Below are 21,087 nucleotides of genomic sequence, written 5' to 3' on the forward strand. Positions count from 1 at the left end.
AGGGACTCCTGTGACCGGCTTCTTGGGTACACAGGCTGCCGCGTGCGGCAGCCAGATGGTGGTGGCCGCTTGCGGAGCCGCTGACGGGGCCGAAGAAACTCTCATCTTCCCCGCCGCCGCGGCCTCCGTTACGCGTTATGTCACCACGCAGCTCCTCCCGCAGTTTCTGCTCTTCACCCTGCCGTCCGACGGGGCTAGCCTCCAGGCTTAGGGGCTCCGTGGGCAGATTCTCCGCCGGTATTCTGGGTGGCCGCTCCCGCTGATTCCGCACAGGCTCCGCTTCCCAGCTCCCCATCCTGCTGCCTGCTCGTGGCTCAGAAGATGTCGCTTTCTGGTGGACCTCGATATCCCGCCACCATTGCCACTCCAGGCGGCTGATGCCTCGACACCCGCAGCGTCTCATACTGTCCGGTGGGCAGCACTCGAAAGGCGCCAGACAGCCGCAGCCAAACTTTTGCTCTGTGCCACTCCCTCTGCTGGGTGGGGCATTGGCAGGTCCTTCCACAAACTTGTCAGGGTCCAGTGTGGGGGAGCATCGGCCTCCCGGGACACAGCGCTGGTCACCGGGGTACGTAGGAGGGGGCCCCAGTCCATTGGGATCAACAGCAAACACCTGGATCTCTCCTCTGCACTGGAGCATCACCGCCATCTTGCACCAGTCCTGGTACCTCCCTGGATCTTCTGCTGGTGACGCAGATACACCACAGCGCTACCAAATTGTAATACACAGGTGGGTAATTTGTAATCCACAGGTATTTGTAATCCAAGCAGCGTTGTCCAAGTCTTTCTCCATCCTTTAGGGCAGGCCTGCCGCAGAAGATGACGTATTAGCGGCTTGGATCCTGCCGACTATGCCAAGTGTAGGGTCGTGGGCCGGGCTGGGGGGTGGTCCCTCTGTATACTGCGCAGTGATGTACAGACACAAGATGAGGCAGGTTTCGGGTGCAACAGGTCCAAGTTTATTTTCCACCGTCCGACTGACGGCCCTCACAGCACACCGCAATATCTTCCCCACGGCCCTCCGTGTCCAGGGCCGCTTCACACACCGTTCTTTACACCAGGGACGTATTTATACGTACCGCCCCTTTTTCACTCTGTGACGATCCTGTCAGCTCAGTCACTGTGGCCGCCTTAGGCCCGTACACCATCAGCACTTTACTGGTCAGCTTCGTCGTTTCAAATACGGCGTCCTTCACCCCGTGCCTCGTCTATACTGCGGTTCTTCCTGTCAGGACCACCCCCCTGACGTTCTCTCTCCTCAGTCCCCCTTAGTTTGGTTCTCCTCACAGTGCACAAACTGTCGTAGTCCTCCTGTCACTGGAGCTCCCCCTGGGGACTGGAACTTTCTGGAACCCTCCTTCAAATTTATATCTTTCCCGGTTCCCTGTAACTCCGCCCCCATGACCAATGGTTTCATAAGCCCTAAGCTGATGTCAAGTCCTTTGCTCACACTCCTCCCTGCCCTCTAATGGTCAACCCAAGGTACTGCACGTCCACTACATTTTCCTAGCTGTTTCCCCACTGTAGTAACTGACACCTGTCTAAACTGTGCAAACCTTTCCTTCTCTATTCTGACAAGTTCATCCGTCAGGTCACCTTCCCTACATGTGTACGCAGCGTAGACCTGCGTACTTCTTCCCTTAAGATCCGCATAGATCCGCATGCGTCTTGCGTACATATATTTAACATTGTGTATGCAGGGACATGCATTGTATGCGGATGCGTCCCCATGCGTCATTTTGACGTGCCCGCCGAACAGTATACAGATGTGTGTGCCCTTAAACAGGACTAGTCAACTTCCAAAACATATCTGTTTGGTCAACAGTAGTAGTTCACAAGAAAAAAACGCGCCCATGCTGCTGATGTTGATGAAAGTCAATGAGGTCACCTCATCACACTGCAGACATTGCTGCAGAGTGGCGCAGAGGAGGTGAAGACACCGGAGGCAGGAGCAGGTAAGTGTTCATAGAGTCAAAGACACAGCGGACATTTAATAGAGACTGGAAGTTAGGGAGGTTTAAAAAGTGCAGGATAATGTGAGGGACACAATGGAGGGGGTACAATGAGGGGGGCTTAGTATGGAGAGTCTAGCATGGGGCGCTCAGTATGGAGAAGAGATATCATGGAGAGCTCAGTATGGAGAAGGGGCAAGATGCGGGACTAAGTATGGAAAAAGTGCATCATGAGGTTCAATATGGAGCATTCACGTTAGGCATTTCTGTAGCTATGAGAGCCTGCTTAATTTATGGGTTCGTGTCTCCAGAAGCATGAGATGAGCGTAATGTACTGGTTACTACAATGTACTGGTTACTACAATGTACTGGGGACTACAATTTACTGGGGGACTACAATGTACTGGGAACTACAACAGCAATTTTCACTCGCAACATCCACTGCTTCTTGTTTCTGGCAAACACTGGGAGTCAAAATTGTAACTACTCCAGTAAATTTAATCTCAAAGGGGTGTAATTTCCAAAATAGGCTCACTTGAGGGGGGATTCTGCTCTTCTAGTAATTAGGGGCTCTGTATACAGAGTCCATAAACTATTCGCGGAAAATCTGCACTCCAGGAAGCAAATAGAGCTCCTTTCCTCCTGTTTTTCACCGTGTGGCTAAGTAATACTGTAGAGCCACACATGGGGTATTTCTACGTTCAGCAGAAATTGTGAGACGAATTTTGGTGCCATTTTTTTTTTTTTGTAAAAATGTTATTTTTTCTTCACTGCCCAATGGTATGAAATTGTGTGACACACCTGTGGTGTCAATATGATCACTGCTACCCTAGTTTAATTTATTGAGAGGTATACTTTGTAAAATGTGGTTAATTATGAGGAGTTCTGACACTTCAGGGGCTCTCCCATTGGGTCATGGCACCCCCAAACCATAACAGAAAAATCTGCACTATAATATGGCAATCTTTCACTTCTGAGCTTTGCACTGTGCCTGAAAAGCATTTCCCAATTACATGTATTTTGTAAAAATAAAGAAATTGGGACTAAAATAAATTTTGTGGGGATAATGTAATTTTTTAGTTTCACAGCTCAACGTTATAAATTTCTGTGAAGCACCTGGGGGTTCAATGTGCTCATCACACATTTATGTACATTTCTTGGGGGGTTTAGTTTAAAAAATGCGGTCACTTGTGGGGGGTTTCCACAGTTTAGGTATATCAGGGGCTCTCCAAATGGTACACGGCGTTCACTAATGATTCAAGCAAATTTTGAGTTCAAAAAGTGAAATGACGCTCCTTCCCTTCCGAGCCCTGCAATGCGCCCAAACAGTTGTTTTCCCCCACCATATGGGGAATCGGCATACTCAGGAGAAATTGCACAACAATTTTTTTGGTCCATTTTTTCCTTTTTTCCTTGTGAAAATGAATACATTTTGGGCTAAAACGTTATTGTAATAAAGAGTAAAGTCCAGTGAATAATGAAAAGATAAAATTTAACTTTTAATGCAAACAATGGTTAAAATTCCATTTAGATAATGTCCAGCACAATACACACACTGGCTCAATGCCGCTAATCATCAACGCGTTTTGACCTGTGGGTCTTAATCATGAAATTTTATCTTTTGATTATTCGCTGGACGTTACTCTTTATTACCCTTGTCTGTGTGGAGCACTATGAAGCAAGCTGGACATCTAGATGGACTAAAAGTCGTGAGCTGACTTCTCGTGTTATTTTCAAAACATCATTGTGGGAAAAATGTTTTTTCATTTTCACATATCAACAATGTAAAATTCTGTTAAGCACCTTTAAGGTTTAAGGTCCTCATCACATGTCAACTTTTAACCTTTCTAACTTCCTAACAAAAAAATTTATGGTTCAAAAATTGTGCTGATGTAAAGTAAACATGTGGGAAATGTTATTTATGAACTATTTTGTGTGACACAACTTTCTGGTTTAAAGTTTGAAAATTGAAAAATTTCCATTTTTTTTTTACAAATAAATGCAAGTCAAAGCAAGCAAAATTTACCACCATCATGAAGTACAATATGTCCAGAAAAAAGCATTCTCAGAATCAGTGGGATCCGTTGAAGTGTTCCAGAGTTATTACCTCATAAAATGACACTGGTCAGAACTGTAAAAGTTGACCTGATCAGGTAGGTGAAAACAGTTTTGTTGTTTGTTTTTTTTTTGGGGGGGGGGGTAAAGGGGTTAATATAAACTGTATATGCCTAGAATGAATTTTATAGGGGTAGAGGCTACATTCCATATATAAATGCAGTTTCATTGGCATTTTGATGGTGACAGACTCTCTTTAAAGGGAACCTGTCAGCAGGATTGGGCACAGTTATCTACACTGTCAGGTCGGCGCTGTTGTACTGATTACAATGATACCTTGGTTGATGAAATCCGTCTTGTGGCTGTTTATCAATCTTTATTTTCAGTTTTGTGTTAATGATATACTCGTGCCCTAAGGCAGGGATGGGGTATGTGTGCTCTGAATAGGTATTCATAATGCAGACTGTTGACAGGTCACTGATCCCTCACTGGCCTGCCCCCTAGTTTGCATAATGAATACCATAATATACGGAATTTAAAAAAAAACGCTTCTGCAGGCAGGTGAGAGCCAGGACACCTGGGCTGCAGCATAATCGCATGGTTACTGTGCACTTAGGCTGTGTGCACACGCTGCGGATTCCGCTGCGTTTCCGCAGCGGTTTTGGCCGCTGCGGACACGCAGCAGTTTTAGCTGCGGTGTACAGTACCATTCATTTGAATGGGAGAAAAAAAAACGCTGTGCCGACGCTGCGGAAAAAAACGCGCGGATTTGCTGCGGTTTTGAATCCGCAGAAAGAATTGCATGTCAATTCTTTCTGCGGAAACCGCTGCGGGTTCCTATCTCCACCATTGTGGAGATAGTGAATCCGCAGGACCAAACCGCAGGCAAAACCGCAGATAATCCGCAGGTCTTTGGACCTGCGGATTATCTGCGGTTTTTGCAAAATCACTGCGGATTAATCCGCAGCGGATTCCGCAGCGTGTGCACGTACCCTTAATCTCTTTTGCAGATTTACTTGAGTGAGGAAAAAAAAAAGTCAGTATCAGCTATTGGTTTGCATAGAGATCCGATAGCTGCTGTTTGCGCAGGTGCCGGCGGCGCCATCTTGCTGGAGAAAAAAAAATGTCCTCCTCCAAGATGGCGCCACCATCTATACAAACTGATAGCTGCTACTGCGCAGGCGCCGCAGGAATTTTCATAATGACTTTTTTTTTTGCACAAGTAAATCTGCAAAATAGACTAAGTGCACAGTAACCATGCCACAGCTATCACCTGTCTGCAGAAACGTTTTTTTTTATTCAGTATGTGATGGTATTCATTATGTGAACTAGGGGGCAGTGAGAGATCAAGTGACCTGCAGCAGTCTGCATCATGAATAGCTAATCAGAGCATCACATACATGAACCCCGCCTTAGGACACGAGCATATGATTAACACAAAACTGAAAATAAAGTTTAAGAAACAACCACAAGACGGATTTCATCAACCAAGTTATCATTGTAATCAGTTTTACGGCACCGACCTGACACTGTGTGTCGGTTACTGTGCGCAATCCTGCTGACAGGTTCCCTTTAAGAAAGCTTAAAAATCATTTCACCCTATGAACGCACGTTTTCCTTGTGCATCGGGTGACAGCCTGTTTCGATGGACATATAATTGCAGTGTTAATGCACCTTAAAGAGTAAATTAAGTTTTGGCTGATTTTTTATATCTTTCAGGTCTATTAATTCTGAGTAGTTCAGTGCAGCTTAGGTGACATTAGAGCATACACACTGCACAGAGCGGATGTAGACATATGTCGCTGTTGTATATCTTGAACTGTGCACTTCTAAGAGGTTTTTTTCAGCAATTGGCAGAGGTTTGAAGTCCTAGACTCGCATCAATCTGCTCAGAATTAATGGACCCAAAACATATCAGACATCTCCCAAAAGTTGGGTTACTGTTTAAATGTTTAGTAGTCTGACTACCTGCATCTAATCACTACTGTGGTTCTTGTATGGTCTACAGTCTGATGATAGCTGGTAACAACAAGGATATACTAGGAGTTGCAGTTTCATGAGATACAAATGTATATGTAGGGAGCTGACGTCCCATTAAAATTGATCTCTGTACTATGCTTGGTGTTACCTTCACATATTTTGATTCTGGTAGCCATATGCTAATTATGGTTCTGCTTATATAGTCATATGATGAAGACAGATCTGGTGCTATACCTGTATTCTGATTATGGTGTTACTGATGTATTCATGTACTGATGGTGTTTCTGGTGATGCTTTCACATACTGATGGTGGCTCTGGTGATGTATTTGTGTACTTATGGTGTCTCTTGTAATGTATTAATGTAAGTGTTGCAATCTTAAATTTATTAGATTTGATAATAGATGATTATAAAGCCAGAGTGATGGACTGAAAATACATCTGTCTGAAAGAGACCATATACTGTATGTCAGCCGAACAAGTGCTAGAATAAAACCCTATACACTATCGATGACTGTCTGATCATTTGGCTGGTTACTAGCTCATCCAACTCTCTGTGGCTTATCTCTTAGAGAACAAAAGTAACTTCAGTTGAACATGTTGTATCCTAAAGGCCCCGCCACACACAGCGATCTCGCTAGCAAGATCCCTGATTTTGTGACACAACAGCGATCTCGCCAGCGATATCGCTGTGGGTGACGGGGATCAGCGACCGGCCCCTTTGCCAGGTATCGCTGATCGTCCTGGGCCATTTTTTGATCATTAGTTTCCCGCTGGCCAGCACGCATCGCTGCGTGTTGCAGCGGGAGCCAACGATCAGCGAGGCTCCCAGCACTCTAAGCAGGCGTTGGGAGCTGGTATCTAAGGTAAATATCGGGTTACTAAGTGGCGCACGTCACTTAGCTACCCGATGTGTACCTTAGAAACCTGCGTGCTCGCAGCTCCCGGCGCCAGTACGCAGGTTTCTAAGGTACACATCGGGTAACTAAGTGACGCGAACCGCTTAGTAATCCGATATTTTCCTTAGATACCAGCGTCCTCGCTGGTGCTGATCGCTGGTGAAGCTGCCTGTTTGGCAGCTCACCAGCAAACATGTAGCGATGCACCAGCGATCCTGACAAGGTCGTATCGTTGTCGGGATCGCTGGTGCATTTTTAAGTGTAACAGTACTCTTATCTCCACGACAATCATCATTCAAAGGTAACCATACACATTAAGGCCCCGTCACACACAGCGAGATCGCTAGCGAGATCGCTGATTTTGTGACGCCACAGCGATCTCGCTAGGGAGATCGCTGTGTGTGGCACGCATCAGTGACCCCCCTGCTGGGTATCGCTGGTCATGCAGAATCGTCCTGGGCTGTTTTTTGATCGTTGGTCTCCAGCTGGCCAGCACACATCGCTGCGTGTGGCAGCGGGAGAGCAACGATCAGTGACACTGGGAGCTGGTATCCAACGTAAGCAGCAAGGCTCTTAGTTACCCGCTGTTTACCTTGGAAACCAGCGTGCAAGCTGGTTTCCAGGGTAAACAGCGGGTATCTAAGAGCCGTGAGGCTCTTAGATACCCGCTGTTTACATTGGATACCAGCTTGCTCGCTGGTCCTGATCGCTGGAGGGGCTGTCTATGTGACAGCTCACCAGCGATCAGCTTTGTCCCAGCGATCCCATCCACGTCGGATCGTTGGTGGGATCGCTGGGACATTGATGTGTGTAACGGGGCCTTTAGACTGTCAGCTAAACTTGTTGACATCGACAGTTTTGGTCAACTTTAGTCTAATAAGTATGGCTACCTTAACCCTATCCCAAGGGTATGTGCACACAATGTCTTTTAGGTGCCTGCGAAACCCAAAAGTTTTTCAGGCAGAAGACACTTCAGGACACTCTGGCATCTTTTGTCCTAAAATGACTTTTTTGTTTCTTTTTGGCTGTATTTTCCCGTAAGATTTTGACCATTTTATTAAATTTAATTTTTATTCAATAAACTACTAAACGACTTCCAAGCAGAAGCTGACAGAGGAATGGTCAGGTCATTTCTTTTAATCATTTTACATCTTTGGATACCTGAAGATGTTCAACAGTATCAGAAAAAAATGAACATATGAACAGCATGTTATTTTTTTACACTGCAGTGCTTATGTACAAAATTTTTAGCATTTAGTTTGCATTACAGGAGGATCCGTCTGAAAGAGATGGTGTGTGCACAAACTATAAGGTTGACTTACCAGTAGGGGGCGTGACCACTTAAAGTGTCTAGGGCAGCATGAAAGCTAAGTACAGCCCTTCTGATAGTAATGAGTTTATAATTTCCAAAAGACGTAATGCGTTTTCCATTCTTAAGAAAAATGTTTGCACTATACAGTATGTGACTGCAAATTGACAAATCATGACAGCATGCATTGTGCACACTGTCAAGACTTTAATTATTATTATTATTATTATTATACATTTATATAGCACCATTTATTCCATGGTGCTTTACATGTGAAAAGGGGAAATATAAGCAAGTACAATAGGCATGAGCAATACAAGACACACATAAGTACATAAGGAGAGAGAGGACCCTGCCCGCGAGGGCTCAAAGTCTACAGTCACAGTCTACAGTCACAGTCAAGATTTAACTCTATTTCCAGCGCAGTCGTGTGAAATTCATGCTTGAAATCATGAACAGACTAGATTCCCATCCGTTTCCCTCAATAGTACATACTTGCATACTTTTGTGAAATTAAGGACAATCTTCAAAGTGTGCACATTGCACACTGTCACAATTCAGTAATCTAGATTTCTCTTGACCAAAAAAACCCTTTTAAAAACTTTTGGCATATAATATTTGGGATAATTTTATCCATAATCCCTTATATACTGTACAGTGGAGGTCATCTGTTCATGATTCAAAAGAGCAAACATGAATGGGAAATTCAGCAAATATCAGTTACAAAAAAACAAGTTCATCTCTCAACAGTCTAAATTCCTGTTTTGCAGTGGGTTAATCGAAGTAATGACTTGATCGCCATCGAACACAAGATTACAACATGGTATGACTTATGCCAATGATTAGTTAGATACCACATGGAATATTGCGTAAAGTTTTGAACAAAAGCAGGGCAACCAAATAAATAAAATGAAGAGAGGCATTAAATCAGAAAACGATTGTGCCTTTTAGTGGGGCTAAGACAACCTAGTAAAATTATGACTTTATTAATAGGTTTGCAATCTACAAGTTATTTCTATTTTATATCTCTAGAATTTAGCATTAGAAAATAAAGAATGAGAATAAAAATGAAACTTACGGACGATGCATTGGTTTCCTCCCGGTAACGTTTTCCACCCAGGACAACAGTACGCATTGTATCTGGATCCGCAAACATTGGGTCTTTAAAAACAGAAAGCAGCATATTAGACCAATGTGTTTAAACTGCAGTAAAGTGTGAAGTGTAGAAACAGATGTTCATCTCTTTAAGTCATAGGAGAAAGGACTTAAGGTTGTATTAAATCTAATATCATTCATTACTCAGAAGAAGAAAAAAAATCAGGTAGCAGCAAGTATCAGCTTTCTGAGGTTTATGTAACTGACACATGATTTGGTTGCTGAAAGACAAGTGGAACGGACGCTGTGCCTCCGAGTTTAGAAAATAAAATATCTTGATGAGGTATTAACGGTCATCATGGCCCAAATTCTGTCCAGCTCAGCAGTATTTTAATGAGTCCAGGATGCTCTCACTCAGCTATAACTTAATGAGTTGGACTCTCCCCAGGCACAACAAGGTCCATTAAAAAATTACAGACAAACAGTCATTTCAGGGACCTTTAACTCATCAGATGCCACAGAACATACAATTTATTTCCCACAGCTAAAAAAAGGAACAGGAAATAAAAGTACAATCTCAGGATAATCTCTAGAACGTCATTGACAGAATTCTTTACACCACTGTGTAATGTAGTGCTCTTCGAAAGCTCTTTCCCTTTCCTGTCTTTGAGCTGCTGCTTGTTTTTTTTAACTAAATACGACAATCACCCTTTAAATAAAAAGTGATCCTACATATAATATGAGGCTAGGTTCACACACATACACATTGCTCCACTGAGAACTATTTCAGGGTTTCTGCCGAATCCATGGAAAATAGGATCCTGATGGTAACCCTAATGAAGCCGATGGAGTCATTCTGGACACTGTCTGGCCTCCGACTTGGCACACTATTTTTCTCCATGCCTGAAAAAATGACTATATCTAGGATGGAGGCCAGATAGTGTCTACAGTAACTTGATCGGCTTCATTGAAGAGAATGGCTCCATCGGTGCTTTGCTGGGGTTCTCGTCTTTGTTTTGGGGGGATTCTGGCAGCAACCCTGACATACTGCTCAGTGGAGAGTTCTGTATGTGTATGAACATGGTCTTACAAAGTCAGAGAAGATGGCCTTTAAATCTATAAATATCATGATTAAGATATAACACCACATACTGTATACAAGTAATGCCTCATTACCAGTAAAACATAGTGACCAACATGAACGAATTTCAATAATTTACAAAACAGCCGATATGACTACCCGTAACAAAAACTGCCAATCATCTGGCCACAGCTTTTTCCCCATGGCCCCTTGAAAACAGATTAAGAGGTCCATTCATATGAACGGTTTGCATGCACACTGACTAATGGTAGTCTATTTTCCACATGGACAAGACAAGTGCGTATGACAAGCAGACACTTTCTGCACCAATCCACTTTGCGGAAAAGCACATGGAGCCAGTCACAGCTGCAATTTGCGGTAATAAAAGGTTCACAAAGTTTAGCTCTCATCTGAAGTGTAATCACTGGAGACAGGCCCCTACACTGGCATGTATAAGTTTGGGCACCCATGGTGAAAATTAATGTTATTGTGAACAGTTAAGCAAGTTGAATATTAAACTCTCTTTAAAAGGCCTAAAGTTAAAGATGACACATTTACTTTGTATTTTAGGCACAAATAAAATATGTTGTCATTTTTTACATTTTAAAAATTACAAAAAGGAAAATGGGCAAAAGCTTGAACACCCTGTATGGTCAGTACTTAGTAGCACCCCCTTTTGAAAATATCACATCTTGTAAATGCTTTTTGTAGTCAGCTAAGAGTCATTCAATACTTTGATCCTGTCATGCTCACGCCCTGACTGGTGGGCGTGAGCCAGGGGGTTGTGGCCCCACTGTGCCACAAACCAGACCACCCTGGAAGGAGCATGACTAAGACAGCAACCTTGCCACTGATGGTGAGGTCAGGCTTATGCGGCAGGTAGCTGCCAGGTGCCACTCCAGGGTGGTGTCTGGCTGTGGCTGCTGATCCTACTTGGGGAGACGGAACACTAGGACAGGTACGGGCGACAGGCATGACTAGCAGACAGGCAGGCGGGCATGGCTGAGACACAGGTAGGAGGGCACGGCTGAGACACAGGTCGGCGGGCACGGCTGAGACACTGGCAGACGGGCACAGCTGAGACACTGACAGGCGGGCATGGCTGAGACACTGGCAGGTGGGCACGGCTGAGACACTGGCAGGCTTGCACAGCTGAGACACTGGCAGGCGGGCACGGCTGAGACACAGGGACAGGTACTAACTCAAAAGGCACAGGGACACGGGCAGGAAGGAGTGGTGTATGGAATAGGTAGGGTCCTGTTCACACAGCAAGTGCAAGTACTGGTACTGGCAGGAAGGAATGGTGTATGAAGGAACAGGTAGAGACCTGTTCACACAGCAGGTGCAGGTACTGGCAGGAAGAAATGGTGTAGGAAAGAACAAGTAGAGACCTGTTCACACAGGAGGTGAACCGCAAGACAGCGGAGAGGAGCTGCAGTTGGCAGCAAGAGGTTCCGCAGCAGTGGAAGCGGGGCACAGGCAGAACCGAAGGATTGATGAGCATAAGCAGAGCCGCAAGAGTACGGAGCAGGCAGAGCCGCAAGAGTGCGGAGCACAGGCAGAGTCACATGAGTATGGGGCAGGCAGAGCCGCAAGAGTGTGGAGCATAAGTAGAGCCCCAAGAGTACGGAGCAGGCAGAGCCAAAAGAGTGTGGAGCACAGGCAGAGTCACATGAGTACAGAGCAGGCAGAGCCGCAAGAGTGCGGAGCACAGGCAGAGCTGCAAGAGTACAGAGCAGGCAGAGCCGCAAGAGTGCGGAGCAGGCAGAGATGCAAGAGTGTGGAGCACAGGCAGACAGAGAGGACACCAGGATAGACACAGCAGGGAAAGTAGCCACAGATGAGGATTCCGAGAGACAGAGGTAGGACTGAGTTCAGACAAGGTAATGGTACGAGACAAGGTACAGGAACATAGACACAGGGACCATGATATTCTGCCTCCTGGAGGACAGCAAGGACAGGTAAGAGACAAGGTCAGGAGCAATAGCACAGAGACCAGGATATTCAGCCTCCTGGAGGGTGGCAAGACAGGCACAAGACAAGGCTAGAACAAAGACACAGAGTCCAGGATATTCTGCCTCCTGGAGGGCGGCAAGACAGGCACAGACACAGGACTAGGAATCAAGCCACCAGAGAAGGCGAAACACAGGACAGGACCTTGCAACTAAGTAGCAAGACACTAACTGAGTTAAGACATTGCACAGGCAGCTTCCACTGGGTGGAGCTGTTCTAAATACTAGAGCCATCTTGGTAATTGGCCAGGGACACATTAGACAGGCGCACCCTGATTCCATAAGAACCAGTGAGTTCTGGCACCGACCCCCTATGCACACAGCCAGGAAGCATGCAGAGAGCAGGCAGGAAGCAAGAGGCACACAGCATGGAGCCGGCAGCAGACAGAACACAAAGAAAGGCCTGGAGCAGTGAGTTAATTGGTGTGGGGGATGGGAGGCCATGCAGTGATGCCGGCAGGGATGTTACACATCCATTCTTCCTTGGAAAATTCTTCCAGTTCTGTGAGGTTCCTGACTTCCATGCACTGCTATTTTGAAACCTAGATAACGAATTTCAATGATGTTGAGCTCAGGGGACTGTGAGGGCCATTGTAAAACCTTCAGCTTGTGGCTTTTGAAGTGGTCTATTGTGGAGTTTGACTTGTGTTTAGGATCATTATCCATTTGTAGAAGCCATCCTCTTTTCAACTTCAGCTTTCTTACAGATGGTATTATGTTTGCATCAACAATTTGTTGAAGTTTCATTGAACTCATTCTTCCCTCGATCAGTGAAATGTGTTGTGAGTTCATTTTCCCCTTCACTACTGAGGCCCGAAGAACTCCCTCTTCTGGTAAAGAAAGGTAGTGAGCCTGATTATCAAACACCTGAGGCTGATGATGATGACTGGCTGAGTGGAGTTACTGACTGGATATAAGGCTGCCGACGCCCTTCTGCCCTGCGGGTGATTTCTCTGTGGGATCCTTGGAGACCAGTCTGAATTCCTGCTCCTCTAAAGCTAAGTTTGCTGCTCGGCTTTTTGCATTTGTGCTTTGACTTTGTTTTGCTTTGTTTTTCTGGATTTCTGCCATTCCCTGCTGGGGTGTGCTGAATTCCTTTAGCTCTGTCTTCTGAAAATACCTGAGTGCTGATTTAGTTTTTGAAGCCTAGCTGCTTCAGGGTCTTTTTCATATCAGCTTGTTGGCTTATGCCTTTGATAGGGTTTTGGCAGATTGCAGACAGCAGCCTTCCTGTCCTTTCCTATCTAGGTAGTTTTGGGCCCCGGCTTTGCTCAGTCTATCTTTCTGTCTGTGTTAGTGTTTTCATCTTGCTTCACCGTTATTATATGTTGGGGGCTGCCTATTGCTTTGGGGTCTGCTCTGGGGCAGTTTAGATTTCCCCTTTCTTTCTTTAGGCCTATTTAATTCTCCGGCTGTGATCGAGGGGTCTAGGGCATCGTAGGAACCCCCCACGGCTACTGCTAGTTGTGTTGATAGGTTCAGGGGTCTGCAATCTGATAGTTGCCAACTTCTCTGGTTTTCTGGACTTAGCTTGTATTTCTGTTTTTGCCTCCTACGGTGACTCAATCATAACAGAAATGTGTCCCGTGCCATTGGCTATAACACAACCCCAAAGCAAGAATGATCCACCCCCATGCTTAACGATTGACAAGATGTTTTTTTCCTGAAATGATGTGCCCTTTTTTTTCCCACACATAACTTTGATCACTGTGGCCAAAGAGTTCTATTTTAACCTCATTGGTCCACACGACTTGTTTACAAAATGCATCAGGCTTGTTTAGATGTTCTTTTGCATACTTCTGATGCAGAATTTAATGAGGGCACAGGAGAGGTTTTCTTCTGATGACTCTTCCATGAAGGCCATATTTGTGCAGGTGTCTCTGAACAGTAGAACAATGTACCACTACTCCAGAGTCTGCTAAATCTTTCTCAAGGTCTTTTTCCAGTCAAATGGGGGTTCCGATTTGCCTCTCAAAGAATCTTCCGAGTAGCTCTCACTGAAAATTTTCTTGGTCTTCCAGACATTATCTTGACCTTTACTGTTACTGTTAAATGCCATTTCTTAATTACAATTCGAACTGAGGAGATAGCAACGTGAAAACTCTTCACTATCTTCTTATAGCCTTCTCCTGCTTTGTGGGCCTCAAGCATTTTCATTTTCAGAGTGTAGACAGCTGTTAAAAATAACCCATGGCTGCTCTTTGCTGGCATAAGGATAGAGGAGGCTCGGATAAAGCTGGGAAATTTGCATCACCAGGCCTTTCCTAACGATGATCGTGAACAAGCCATAATCCTAACAGGCTAATTAAGGTCTGAAACCTTGCTCAAAGTTAATCTGAGCACACAAATCTCCAAGGGTGTTCAAATTTTTGCATTGTCCATTTTCCTTTTTGTAATTTTAAAATGTAAAAAATGACTATATATATATATATATATATATATATATATATATATATACCTAAAAAAACAAAGGAAATGTGTCATCAATAACTTTAGCCCTTTTAAATATAGTTTCATCTTCAACTTGCTTAACTGTTCACAATAACAGTAATTTTGACCAGCGGAGCCTAAACATTTACATGCTACTGTGTCTATGCTGCCATTTTTTAATCCTTATTTTTCGTTTTTAGTTAATGATATGCTTGTGTCCTAAGACGGGGTTGATGTATGTGGTGCTCTGATTATATATTCATAATGAAGACTGCTGACAGGTCACTGCTCCCTCACTGTTAGTGCCTATTATCTTGCGCTGTTGAAAAGAAACAAAAATCACCATCAAAATGGCACCGTCGGCTGCACCTGCGCATTAGCACGTATTGCGTTCCGATAGATGCTACTGCGCAAGCGCTTCCGTCCGCCCCTTGTTGCTGCAGACAAAATGAAATTACACTACATCAGAATGGTGCCTTGGATTGCGCCTATGCATTAGCTTCTATCGCGTACCGATAGATGCTTCTGTGCATGTGCCGCCTCTGGCGCCATTTTGTTGTAGTGTAAATTTTTTTGGCTGCAGCAACAAGGGGTGGGTGGAGGCGCTTGCGCAGAAGCATCTATCGGTACGCAATATGTGCTAATGCACAGGTGCAGCTGACGGCGCCATTTTGATGTAGTGTAATTTCATTTTATCTCCAGCAACTAGGAGCTGGCAGAGGGGCTTGCACACTAGCACTTATCAGAACGTGATAGATACTAATGCACAGGTGCAGCCGAAGGTGCCATTTTGATGGTGATTTTTGTTTCTTTTCAACTACGCAAGATAATAGGTACTAACTGACAAGTGATAGTGAGCAGGCACCACCATTTTGATGGTGACATGTTTTTTTTTCAAATATACACATTAGTATATTCATTATGTAAACTAGGGGGCAGGCCAGTGAGGGAACAGTGACCTGTCAGCAGTCTACATTATTACTTTATAAATATGTAATCAGAACACCACATAAATGAACCCGCCTTAGGAACCGAGCATATCATTAACTAAAAAATAATCATTAAAAAAGAAGCACAAGACAGATTTCATCAACAAAGTTATTTCATTCAATATAACGGCGCCGACCTGACACTGTAGGTTACTATGCACAACCCTGCTGACAGGTTTCCTTTAAAGGTGCTGTCTATTACTATGATATTGATGACATCCTCAGGATGCATGATCAATATAAAATCAGTGGGGGCTGATACCCGGCACTCCCACTGCTTAGACGTTACCAACTCAGTAAGAGGAAAGATGTACAGTATAAAGTGCACGGAGCCGAAAACCATACTTTTGTCATACGGTTTAGTGGTCACTCCTGGGGGCTGCAGGTCATCTTCTATTCGATTTTGTGCTTTGTGCACTGATATGATATTCATAACCTTAGGATAGATCATCAAAATCAGATAGGTTTGGGTCGGCGAACCCCATTGATCAGCTGCTACAAGCTCTAGCAGCAGCTGGATGTAAATAGCGCCATCAAGCATTTAGTGTCCACTCTAGGGTACTGCATATCAGCTCCTATTGATGTGATTGATGATTCTTTGCAGCAAATATTAACACAAGTACAGATCCCCTTTAACAGCTGAACCATTCACAGCTCATCTTCTACTGTTCGTGATCTTCACCTTCACCACAGTCATTACATCAAAGATAACCAGCCGTGGTTGCATCACTGTCCTTCAAGCAATCCTTGAGAAAATAATGACCTGACCCAGTTATAAACAAAACTACCATACAATGTTACCCAATCGCACATACGTTTGATTAAAAAAAGATTGATCTCAGAAATGGATGGAAGTACCACAATCCCACTCACTCATTGATTATTTTCTGCATATTTACTTTGCACGGGCAGAATTGTAACACATAAAATTCAGTCCGGTGTATACATAGTCACTGACAAAAGTCTCAATAATGTCACTGATGATGTGGCTTATAATATTAAAAGATCTGGCACTGCACAAATACAGTCAAAATTTTTTTTAAATATAAAGACCATGCAATGGGATTATTATTTGGACTGGCTGGGTGATATCTGAATTGTGCAGCAAAGGAGAACCTGAGCCATCATAACAGGTGCAAAACAGCACAGACGGGAATCAATCTGTGTGTATTAAGATAGTCTAAAAGAAAAAAAAAATCCAGGATAATTCTTTTAACCCTCTGTGAACCAGCTGTGTTGACATCTAGTGGTCAATGTGAAAACTGCAGGTTTTATTCATTTTTACACGTAGTGATAATTTTGATTTCTCATTTGCAGAATGTCGTTAATAAAGAAAGCATCTAAATTTGCACATACCAATAATACCTAAGTGGTTGTGGGATCAGGTAGTGATCGACCTTGCTAACCTAAAAATAAATACAAAAATCTTTCATCTGATAGACAGTTTTTGCAGTTGGCACTACCCATAAAACTATGGAAAACTGGCATCAAAGGTCTGCGAACAGGAAGCAGATAAAAGAGGTCATTGAGTTCCAAATGTTTTTCTTCCAATACATTTACATAAACTTTCAGCTGCAGTCTTTGAGCTTGATTCATCAAACAGCTTGTGCCAGAACTCTTGAGTCCTGATTCATCAAGACCGGTAATATCCATACTGGCCTTCATGAGGAGACAGATGCTGTTGATTTAGCATGAGTCCTTTATTCCAGAAATCTAACTCCAGTCACTAACTGAAGTAATATTTGTGGTGAGGCCATTGTGTCATCAGCCGCTTTATTAAGAGGCGTGTGCCACACCACAAATCTTACTCCCGTCGGGAACCAGAGTAAATCATGAATTACACAATGTATGGTGTTACACCACCCGTTGCGCCCCTGTCTCCCGTAAGGTCTGCCAACTCTGAAATGCATAAAAATGTTGCTACTTAAGCCAATATTCTTGCAAAATTTCTTTGATGAATCAAGGTCCATAGTGTGCAAAAATGTTGGGTCTTTTGGCATTTTTACACCAGCTCTACAAATTTTTGAGGAAATTTTAAGTTGGACCTTACTAGTGATGGGTTTGACAGAACGCGGCCCAAAAAAATGTACCATAATTTACTTCACAAAATTGGCGTAATTAATCTTAAATGTACTTTATTCCAAAAAAGTCAGGGTTAATGCATTGGCCTCCAAGTAATTTATTATGAATTTAAATTGTCTGCTGAGCAATTTGGAGAAAATTTCCTCAAGAAAATGTGAGTATTAGTTAATTATGCATTTGTTAAAGCAGCTCTGTCATCAGTCTACATAATACCAACGGCTTACATTATTTAATACATCTCTTAGACATGTTGAAGGTGGTGTACTAACTTTGAAATTCCATGTACAATGACTCCCTAATCCTATTTCTGATATTGAAATGATCAATTTAATATCTGGATTATACAGTCATTCAAAATGGACTTTCAAAGTATGTACACCAGATCCATTAGGTCTAAGGCTAGTTTCACATTTGTGCTTTTGAGCGCAGCGACGGCCCGAGCACGGCTGCCGCTAAGCCCCGCCCCTTGCTGCGCCTCCGCCGGTAGCTCCGCCTACCGGAGCATGACGCTGCATGCGTCCTGCGTCCCCTATCTTTATCACTGGGGGTGCAGGCCGTGCGCAGTATGCGTTTGGCGGCACATGCGTCCTTTTCACGGTGCGCCGACCAGCGTCAAAGGCAACCTGCTGCAGTTTGGTTGCGCTCGGCGCACCGTGAAAAGGACGCATGCGCCGCCAAACGCATACTGTGCACGGCCTGCGCCCCCAGTGATAAAGATAGGGGACGCATGCAGCGTCATGCACCGGTAGGCGGAGCTACCGGCGGAGGTGCGGCAGGGGTCGGGGCTTAGCGGCGGCTGTACGCGGGCCGTCGCTGCGCTCAAAAGCGCAAATGTGAAACTAGCCTAAGTGACCTATTTCCTAATGCGTGCAGCTTCTGGTGACTTGTGCGCTTACAGTTTTCAATAGATACATGATAGGGACATCGTATTTCGCATAGAAAAAATAAGCATGTGCCATTTTCAGTAGGATTTCAAATATAACATTTATTTCTCCAGCAAGTGTACAAGTGACAGGAATACAGCAGCGATATTTCGGATTTCAAGGCCTCTATGTCTGAACCACGGCTGGATGTTTTTGTCACATTTACACTCGGTGGATAAATACAAGTGTAATGATGTATAGTAGGTTTCTATGAAGACAGTGGCTAGATGATAGAGTCACAGACACAGGTATACGTGAAAGTAGTTTGTATTAAACAAGCAGCACAGAACAGCACAGGTGCTGGCGGAGCCAGACAATGACAGCAGTGGTAACAGCAGCAGAACTCAGTCCAGTAGATAGCAAATTGTACACCAGCACTATGTAGATGTAAGCAGACACAATCTTAAGAATGCAGGCAAGGACAGTCACTTAGCCCTCTCCCTTGCGGGAGGGGAATCTTCGGGCACAGTGCAGTGGCAGAGAAAGTCACTAGGTAATTGATACTGGATGTGTAAAGGTAGCAGGGATAAGTCTCTCAGGTGAAACGCACACAGCAGTCAAGATCTTCAGCGCATACCGTGAGTGCTGTAGTAGCGGTGAGCGGTGGAGGCAGAGCTGGAAGGAGCCTTCAGGCAGACACCGTCAGAGGGTCCAGGCGGCGGCAGTAGGCAGCAGGTAATCCAGGTGGATTCAGCAGGAAGGAAGGAGGTAGCACAGCGTGCAACTCCCAGCTAGCAGATCAGGTACAGGACGAGATATACAAGCAAGGTAGTCACGTCCAGGAAAGCTATTTAAACCCGGCGAGCGGGACCAACAGGCGGTGATGTCACAGGAACCAGTATGGCCGAATGAAGCCAGGCTTAAGGGCAACAGTAAGGGCAAAGTCCGGAACACAGCAGAATAGGAACGATGCTTACAACAAGTTTTATTTTAATTGTAACAGGCGTCTTGGACTCCTATGTTCTGCTGGGTGGAATACCGCTTACAAAGTACATGGACATTAGGGCTAGGTTGCCTACTGTCCAGAAATTCCTGGAAGTCAGTAAAAATAAAATATTTTTTTTTCTACTGGCTATAAAAATAAATTGATGCATAAGTCATTTTGCAAAAAAAAAAAAGCTGGAGAAACATGTGTATGGCATTATAACTGTAATTATAATCAAACAGCTCACAGAGAACGCGGCTAATCTTTTCATATCAATATTCTGAGCTGCAGACACTTCTAACCTTAAAGGACCACAAAGGACATTTTAATCAATATATCTTGGAATAAAAATAAGTTCCACAATTGGATGTGTTTAAATAAAATGTTCCTGTGCTGAGATAATCTTATACATGTGCCCCTGCTGTGTACTGTGTAATGGCCGTGTCTGATCGTACAGGAACATGGTCTGATCATACCACAGCTCCTGGGCAGGGGGGGGACACAAATAAGTATACAGATAGGACAGAACGGGATCGCAGCTGATTCTTTTTGTGAGGTAAAACATGTTTTTAAACAGGCAGTGAAATGTTTTACCTCATAGAAAGCAGCATCTATGATCCCGACGTCAATTGGGAAGCATGGTAGATGTGTGTGATTTCTGTTGTCCAGAAAAAGATAAGGAGTTGTCCAGTACTTTCATATTGATGGCCTGTCCGGGGTACCGCAGATTCACTCCTATTCATTTGAATAGGAGCGTACGTGCAGTACCCGGGCTGTGGCCACTGTACAGTTGATGGAGCTAACAACAGGCCATCAATGCAAAAGTACTGGACAACCCCTTTAACTTGGCAATTCATCAGTAGAGGAGTACTGAGTATACTATCCAAGGTCTGTAATGAGCACTACTAATATCATTGATGAGACAACTGGGAAAGCATAAAACATTGCCAGTCCCTGTGGACTTTAAGCTAAATATGAAAAAGAGCTTCCACTGCTAACCAGAAGGAAGATCCAATAATGTCCAACGTCAAATACTGAATAAAAGGTTTTCACCTGGTGTACACTCACATGCTGGTTACAGAAATTTGAGGTTGTGACACTTTATTTTTATATACGGTTGGAACCAAAACTCTTTAAACAATGACATTTCCATCCTTTAGACCAGGGGTCCCCAACCTGTAGTTCGGGAGCCACATGTGGCTCACGGTCACATGAATTGTGGCTTGCGGCTGTCTGCCAGCTTGGTGCATTAGCTCCAGGTCTAGGAAACAGGTATGAAGAGCGCATCTCAAAATGGTGAATTTTGTGAGTAGCCCTGCACAGAAGAGCAGATCTGGAGGCACATATACTGGTCTTA

General features: G+C 44.2%; 1 protein-coding gene across 1 annotated transcript in view; it reads right to left on the bottom strand.

Annotated features, from left to right (window-relative positions):
- Positions 1-21,087, bottom strand: part of FBN1 (fibrillin 1) — a 373,121-nt gene that overhangs the window by 281,295 nt on the left and 70,739 nt on the right. Inside the window, exon 3 of the mRNA XM_073568456.1 lies at positions 9,272-9,354. Coding sequence (XP_073424557.1) covers positions 9,272-9,354 — 83 coding nt within the window. The remainder of the gene's footprint in view (positions 1-9,271; positions 9,355-21,087) is intronic.

Source organism: Dendrobates tinctorius, unplaced genomic scaffold (genome assembly GCF_039654945.1).
Source record: "Dendrobates tinctorius isolate UK_male_01 unplaced genomic scaffold, ASM3965494v1 ptg000022l, whole genome shotgun sequence".
Taxonomy (NCBI): domain Eukaryota; kingdom Metazoa; phylum Chordata; class Amphibia; order Anura; family Dendrobatidae; genus Dendrobates; species Dendrobates tinctorius.